Raw genomic sequence first — 8,647 nt, forward strand, 5'->3', positions numbered from 1 at the left:
ACAAAAAGATGAAAAGATATTCCATGTTCATGGATTGGAAGATAGACATTTTTTACATGTTCATACTACTCAAAACAGTCTCCATATTCAATGCAATCCTTATCAAAATACCAATAACATTCTTCACAGAAATAGAAAAAAATCCTAAAATTTATAATCAAAAAAGAACCTGAATAGCCAAAGTCTTCCCAAGCAAAAAGAACAAAACTGGAGAAATACCTGACTTCAAATTATACTACAGAGTTATAGTAACCAAAACAGCATGATACTGGCATAAAAACAGACACATTGGCAATGGAACGAAATGGAGAACTGATAAACAAATTCACATACCTACAGTGAACTCATTTTTCACAAAGACGCCAAGCACATACATTGGAGAAAAGATAGTCTCTTCAATAAATGGTACTGGCAAAACTACATATCCATATGCACAAGAATGAAACTAGACCCTTATCTCTTGCCATATACAAAATCTAATCAAAGACTTATATCAAAAACATAAAAGCACTGAGAGAAGACATTAGGGAAACTCCCTATAACATTGCTCTGGACAAGGACTTCTTGAGGAATATCCCATAAGCATAGGCAACCAAAGCAAAAATGGAAAAACTGGGTCACATCAAGTTAAAAACTTCTGCACAGCAAAGGAAACAATCAACAGTGTGGAGAGACAATCCACAAAATGGGAGAAAATATCTGTAAACTACCCATCTGACAAGGAATTAATTGCCAGAATATATAAGGAGCTCGAACAACTCAGTAGGAAAAATGTCTAATAATCTTATTAATAAATGGACAAAAGATCTGAATAGACATTTCTCAAAAGACATCCAAATGACAAACAGGTATATTCAAAAGTGCTCAACATCACTCATCACTGGAGAAATGCAAATCAAAACTACAATGAGATACTATATCACCCCAGTTAAAATGACTTTTATCCAAACCACAAACAATAATTAATGACGGTGAAGATATGAACAAAAGGGAACCCTTGTACACTGTTGGTGGGAATGTAAATTAGCATAGCCACTGTGGAGAAGAGTTTGGAGATTCCTCAAAAAAATAAAAACAGAACTAATACTTAATCCAGCAATCCCACTACTAGGTATATATTCAAGAGAAAGGAAATCGATATATCAAATAGATATATTCACTCCTATGTCCATTGCAGCACTATTCACAATAGCTAAGATTTACAAGCAACCTGTGTCCATCAACAGACAAATGGATAAAGAAAATGTTGTATGTACGCACAATAGAGCACTAATCAGTCACAAAAAAAGAATGAGAACCTGTCATTTCATCAACATGAATGGAACTGGATTTCATGTCAAGTGAAATAAGTCAGGCACAGAAAGACAGACTTGGCATGTTCTCACTTATTTGTGGGAGCTAAAAATGAAAACATTTTAACTCAAGGAGCTAGGGAGTAGAATGATGGTTACTAGAGGCTGGGAAGGAGTAGTGAGCTGGGGGAAGTGGAATGGTTAATGGATATATTAATATAATTAGATACAATGAATAAGATCTAATGTTTGATAGTACAACAGGGCGACTACAGTGAACAATAATTTATTGTACATTTAAAAATAACTAAAAGGGGCCTGGCACGGTGGCTCATGCCTGTAATCCCAGCACTTTGGGAGGTCGAGGGGGGCGGATCACCTGAGGTCAGGAGTTCCAGACCAGCCTGACCAACATGGAGAAAACCCGTCTCTACTAAAAATACAAAATTAGTCGGGCATGGTGGCACATGCCTTTAATCCCAGCTACTCGGGAGGCTGAGGCAGGAGAATCACTTGAACCCAGGAGGCAGCAGTTGCAGTGAGCTGAGATCGTACCATTGCACTCCAGCCTGGGCAACAAGAGGGAAACTCCATCTCAAATGATAATAATAACTACAAGAATATAATTGAAATGTTTGTAACACAAAGAAATGATAAATGGCTGAGCTCATGGATTAAACAAACAAACAAAATGTCAGCAGCATTTCCACTGGAGGACAGAGTAAAATGGGGAGGAGTAAGATTAAGTGAACTTTTCTTTTTATTTATACAATTTATTACTGTATTATTGGAAATTTTACGAGAAACATTTATTTTTTTAAGAAAGAAACAATATTGTTAAGGGAATGCCAAAAGATCCATTGGTAGATATGTGATGAAATTACTATAAGAATGTTCATTCACAGTAAATGGGCACATTTCTTAGTGCATTGATACAGTACAATTTAGGATCACTTTGGATCAAGCAGATAGCCAGGCTAACAGTGGATCTTGTTTGAATGACGGGCTGGGAATCATAGTTAATTAATCTCTGTAAGCCATAGTTACTGTATCTGTAAAATGAAATAATACTATCCTAGTTATATCTCAACATCCACCACAGTGTTTAGCCCCTTTGTAAGAAAATGAATAATTCAGGTTTAATTTAGAGGTCTAACATCGAGACCTTTGAAATATACGCTTGAAAATATAACCTTGATTTTTTTCCTTGTGAATTCTATGAGTACAGTTTACATGAGCACAATTCAGATGGATGTGTTTTCAACCGCACACCTGGGAAGTCACCACACAGTTCTGTGCAATTGATATCATTTGAGAAGAAGAGGATAACTGAGTTCCTGTTGGAAGAACAGCAGTTTGAAAGTACTGCTTAAATGAACACAAGATGGTGTCAGGATTCCAAGTTTCTAGTTCTTTCCAGTGAGTTACCTAAGGTCTAAGTTTTATCATGAACAGAATCTCTTGCGGAACTAAAATACTACCAATGAAAAGCTCTTGACACTCCTACATCATGAATATTACAGAGCTCTAAAACTTGAACTGGTCATGTCAGGAGAACCTGGAACTGCTCATGGCAGTTCTTCTGGACTGAGAAGAAGTGCTACCGGAGATCTTGGTGATAGTGGCCAAAAGGAAAGGGTATGATTGTGATTGCTGGGAAGCAGAGGGCTTTTGAATATGTTCATCCAAATCCTAAGCCAGAGACTGATTAGTGCTTGTTCCTCCTGGGAAGGCTAATGGTAAACAAAAATACAGTTTAACATGTTTAATGTTTTGAAATTCTGGAAGAAGAACAGAAATATTCATTTATTCCTGGGTGTCCACTTGAGCATGGAGGTATTCTAAAGTGTAAGAAGTGACAGCATAGGCATGGTTAAAATCTCAGGTTCTGACCTCATTCTGGCTCCTCCCCTTACTATCTTGAGCATTAGCTCAATAAACCTCAATGCTTTATAAAATTGTGGTGACAATTACATTTAGTTAAAAGATTATAGGTTCCAACGGGAAAATACATATAAAATGTTTAACTATCACAGTGGCTTACCCATAGAAAAGTCTCACCAAAGTAACCAAATACAGTAGTACACCCTAATCTATGGCTTTGCTTTAATGGTTTTAGTTACCTAAAGTCAACTGCAGTCTGAAAATATTATAGTATTTTGAGAGAGAGAAAGAGAGAGAGAGAGAAATTCACATAACAATATACTCTTTTGTTCTATTTTATTCGTAGTTATTATTAATCTCTTACTGTAACTGATTTATAAATTAAATTGTGTAATAGGTATGTCTTTATAGGACTAAACAGTCTTTATATAGGTTTTGGTACTATCCACAGTTTGAAGCATCCATGGGAGGTCTTGGAACATATCTCCCATCGATAAGGTGGGCTACTATACTAGTTTAAGTTCCTCAGATTTCCTGGGCTATCTGACATTAGGCTCCACAATTCTTTAATACATGCTACTTCAATCAGCAGCATGCTTAGCACATAGCATGTGTTTAATAAATATTAAATCTAAAATAAAAATCAAGATTTCCAGTTGAATTGAAGCTAGGGAAGCCTACACATATTTTCTTTGTTAGTTTGGAAACATCGTCTCTACAGAGAGTATCTAATGACATGGGAGACGCCATGATAGAGTCAGTCTGGTGGAGAAAACATCTAGCCCTTCATCAGTCCCAAAGCCACATTGAACATCTAGGGCTGCTTTTGTAAGATCAACAGAACCCATGTCATTGACGTAATGCTTATTACTGCCAGCATCCTTACTGTTTTTGAATGCCTATGTAATCGTTGTTTTTCTTACATTATTTCACTGAATTCTTAAAATGCTTTAATGGAGATGCTTTCATTCCTATGTTAACAAGAAAGCTGAGTCTCAGAGTGGTTATATAACTTGTTCAGTGCCACACACTAGTGAGTGAAAAAGCCATGACTAGAATGAGGACCACAGAGAGAGGGCCCAGCCTTTTTGCCAGGGAAGATAAATACATAGACTGGCAGCCCTGACATCCTATTAGGTCTTATTGATATCCTGACTTGCTTTAGACTTGCCTGAAACCCTGGCTTATCTGACTCCAAAGCCTATGAAGCTTCCACTAAACCAGAGAACCATCATTTGAGTAGTGACGAAATATTCTCCAAAAAACAACAACAAACGTGACAAATTATCAGGGACCTTAGAGACTCTCATCATGAATCCCAGTTTCAGAAATTGTGTCTCATAAAGTCTTAATAAATATTAGGTTAGTGCAAAAGTAGCTGTGGTTGCCATTAAAACCAATGGCAAAACAGCAATTACTTTTCCACCAACCTATAAAAAAGACTAATTGTGATTCATCACATAGAAGGTAAAATGTATACTCTTATGTTATCATGGAAATAAATGTCATCAGTTTAAAAATTCTCACAAAACTTGTAATTTCTCTACAGGACAGCATGGTTGTGCATCCTAAGTGGAACGTAATTATTTTTGTCAGAAAATGATCTTCACATACATACCAATCATTCCTTGGGACAGGGTGGGGTTCATCGGTTTTTGGAAATGTTACTGTTTTCAAGTTATACATAAATACTCTAAATTGTGTCTGAGTGTCCAGCAAAACGACAGTATTGTCTTTGATGTGCTATCAGTGAGCTACTGAGTAAGAAAATATGTTTCAACAAGATTTATTTATTAGATTAAGTGAATATATTAACATTCCGTGGGCAAAATTACAGAAGACATGGTTAGGAATAAAATGTCCTCATCTCCTTGATATCTTCATCCCTCATATTAAGTCCCTAATTTGCAGAGTCAGCAACATTCTTAATACCTTGTACAAGGAATTTTCCTGTGGAAAATAGTTTTACCTGTTTGTCTCCACACGTATGTCTGATCTTTGTGATATGGTATCAGGCATCCCCTGACCTGTTGGTTTGTCTTCTTTCCCATTTTATCTTTTCATCTATTTTGCAAACTCATCAAGATGCCTTCCACTTTCCAGCTTCTCCATTATGTACCTAAGGGTTTTCCTTAAATTTTTGTCCAACCTAAAAACTAATAATCACTAAATGACAGAACTCTATAATAACTAAATGACAGAATGATAGAAATCATTTCCAGCATCCTGTCAGCGTGACAGAAATCTCCTAGCCTTCTTTGAAGCAAATCAAAACAACTGTGAAGTTAATTTAATGAAATTATCCTCTCTTTTTGAGGCCCACTGTTGCAACTTTCCTCATCTCCAAGCTGGTAGAAAATGCTGTTGCTTTGTGGTCAGATTCTGCAAAGGACTTAGGGAGGGATCATTTTCTCTAACCAGCTCATCAAATTCACGGAGGTCTACAGAAATGAAGTGACGTGCCTAAGAGCCCATGACAAGTAAATAGTGTCTTAGTCTAAATACATCCAGAATGAGTATTCTTAGACCTTGTACTTGTTTCATTGTCCTATGCTTAGGCAAACGTTTGCAAACAGCAGGGAAAACAACTGCAGATTGAGACTTGAGGGAGAAGGGTGGGAGATGGTCTTTAGCAGATCCCTGGACCTGGGGATCACCTGCTCGCAGAGATCAAAACAGTGAAAAAAGCTATTCATAAGTACATCAAGGACGAGTGGGCCATTGTTTTTCAGAACCAGCTGTGGAGAATCTGCTCAACAGTGGCCTTGGAACAGCTGCGGCTGCTGCACCAAGAAGGGAGGGCAGGAGGGCGGAGCGGTACTGTGGAAGGGTGAGCTAGGAGGGAGGGCTGCAAGGACCCTGCCACGCCACCTCCCGGCAAACCAGGAAGTATTTTTGCAGTAAGTGCATTGGGCTGAGCCACCTTTTGAACCTACCCAAAGAGTTAACAGCACACAGCAGGCCTTAAAAGGGTGCAGTAACTGCAAACTCTCAACGGGCTGGTGCTTAAGAGGCTACGGGCTGGCAGCTACATAGAGCCCGGCACAGTGAGTCGGCGCTGTCCGAAAGTACACACATTGGAGCCAGCCGACTGTGCTGTCTTTGCAAGCCATGACCGAGCAAAGTCCGTGATAAACAAGTCTCGCAGCAGCTGCCTTCGGATGAGCGCCCTCTGCGCGTTCCTCCACCCAGCATTTCCCACGCGCCCAGCGCTCCGCTCTGCAGCTCCTGCCCTCCTATCTCCCAGCCCCATTCTCAGATCCCCCCATCTTTTGGCCCAGCCCAGGTCCCAGCCCCCGCGGCTGGCGCACCACACTCACCATCTCTTGCCTGAGGAGGTGAAGCTTGGTTTCTAGCCTCTCCAGGGCGCTAGAGTGGCTACCTCGTGGGGAGCCAGAGGTTGGGGAGGACGAAGAGGAGGACGACAAGGAGGGAGGGAAGCTGCAGCAGCTGCTGCTGCTACTGCAGCCGCCGCCGCCGCCGCCACCACCGCTCCCCCCGCAGGGGTCCCTGTCCCTTTCCCTGGGAACCGGCTCCTCCCCACGGAGCGAGCGCACTAGGCTCTCGGGTACTTTGCGCCCCAGCTTCAGCTCGATGTCTCTGAGGTCTGGCAGCGGGTTGTCTTCCATGACTTTTCGGGAACGGCGATAATGGTAATAAAACGCAGCAGATGAGAGGCAGCCTCGGCCTCGAAGGCTGCTGCGAGATCAGCAGACCTCTCCGGGCCCCAGGGTCTCTATCCTCTGCGGCTCCGGTGTACCATCCTTTCCATAACCGCCCTCGCGGTGTCAGCCCTGAAATCCGCACAGGACGCGGGGGGTCGCAGCTGCAGTTCCTTGGTCGCTGCGACTCCTCTGACACTAAGATGACCAAGATCGCCTCATTCTCTTTCTTTTTGGCCACCTCACTGCAAAGTTGAGTTCACTGATATTGCAGAGAGAGGGGGAATAAAGCAAGTAGTGAAAGAAAAGAGAGGGAAATGAAACCTGTTTTAGCTTTACCAAGGGAAAATTTTAACATTATAAAACCGTCCGTTCACATCCCTGCGCCGCTCACTGACTGCCCATCTGGTACCACGCGACACAAAATAATGATGCAGCCAGAAACGATGTCCTGGGTCGTTTCATTTTCCAGCCATATGTCTCCAAGCTTTCGGGATATCCTGGATTGTCAGAAATAATCTCTGGTCAGTGAAAGAGGAGTTCAGTCTTGTGCATGGACGCATAAAAAAGAGCTAGTTAGCTTAGCAGGAGTTTAACGGCTTCCTTGATGCAGGAAAAATGTCCTTCTTCCCATTTAGGCTGTTTGATCCAAGTCATTGTGTTCCTCTTAGCCTCGGAAACTTTAAACTCCGCTGGCAGGTGGACCAAACCAGGGCCAACCCTTGTACCGTATATCACAGATAAGAAGAGCAAGAGGAATTTTCCCAACCCTGTCGCTGGTAGAAGAGTTTTAACGTCCTGCTTTAGTTAGGAGTAACAGTTGATTTCTCAGTTTTCCTGACTAAATCGCCTGGTGGCTACAACCTTTAAAACAGGTTTTAAAATGAGAGATAGAGGAATGACTTCATATTTGGTGTCGTTCGTTTCCCATCTCTCTACAAACAAAAAACTTCTCTTCAGAAGACTTTCCTAGCAATTTTATACTAATAAAAAGAGTGAAACAATTTCATCAAAAGTTCAGTGAAAATGTACAATCAAACTTAATTATCCTACCAACTGTTACCGTATGCAAACAAAAGCGAAGAATTAATTAGCCAGGATAACTTATATGACTCCTGAGATAGCAGCAGTTTTAAGAGGGAACAGTTGCTGAGCTACTTACTTTTACTTTAATTATGAAAGAAAAAATATCGGGAATGACTGTTTAAAATGTTGTCTTCTTTAATAATTTGGCTATAAATTAATTTATAGATTTTTTCAACTATACAAATTGTACAATTAATTGTATAGTTGAAAAATTGTATAATTTTTTAATTTGTACAATTGTACAATTCATTAATTGCGATACTTCTACCGAGTAAGTTATTATGAGCTACATGGATTACAGATTTGAATCAGCATTGAGTTTGTGTCAAAAATGTATTAGTAGAGGATACTAATTTCAGTCTAGTAAACTACAATTTTTGATTTCCATTGAAATATTTCAAAGTATGTGCCCCTCTATTTCTGCGACAAATAAATATTTGTGTTCCTGGTCACTCTGAGGCTTCATTTCCAGAGACATCATTCAAGTTTTACACTTGTAAGAACATAGATATATACATCTCAGAGTTTGTTTCTATCATATCTGACTCTAGGACAGCTTATACGGAGAGGAAACAGGCATTCTAAAGGAAATATTTTGTGTCAGATAAAAAAATGCTGAACTTTCTTATCAACATGCCAGAAATTTGCATGCTATTTCTCCCTTTTGAAAAGAAATGAAGAAAATAGTTATAAGTTAGGTGACCCATTTCAAAGTTAGAACTA

General features: G+C 39.9%; 1 protein-coding gene across 1 annotated transcript in view; it reads right to left on the minus strand.

Annotated features, from left to right (window-relative positions):
- LURAP1L (leucine rich adaptor protein 1 like) overlaps positions 1 to 7,520 on the minus strand; it is a 47,392-nt gene extending 39,872 nt beyond the window's left edge. The window contains exon 1 of the mRNA XM_025360686.1: positions 6,497 to 7,520. Coding sequence (XP_025216471.1) covers positions 6,497 to 6,805 — 309 coding nt within the window. The 5' untranslated portion in view covers positions 6,806 to 7,520. The remainder of the gene's footprint in view (positions 1 to 6,496) is intronic.
- Between the last annotated feature and the right edge of the window lie 1,127 nt (positions 7,521 to 8,647).

The sequence above is a fragment of the Theropithecus gelada genome, chromosome 15, assembly GCF_003255815.1.
Source record: "Theropithecus gelada isolate Dixy chromosome 15, Tgel_1.0, whole genome shotgun sequence".
Classification (NCBI taxonomy): Eukaryota; Metazoa; Chordata; class Mammalia; order Primates; family Cercopithecidae; genus Theropithecus; species Theropithecus gelada.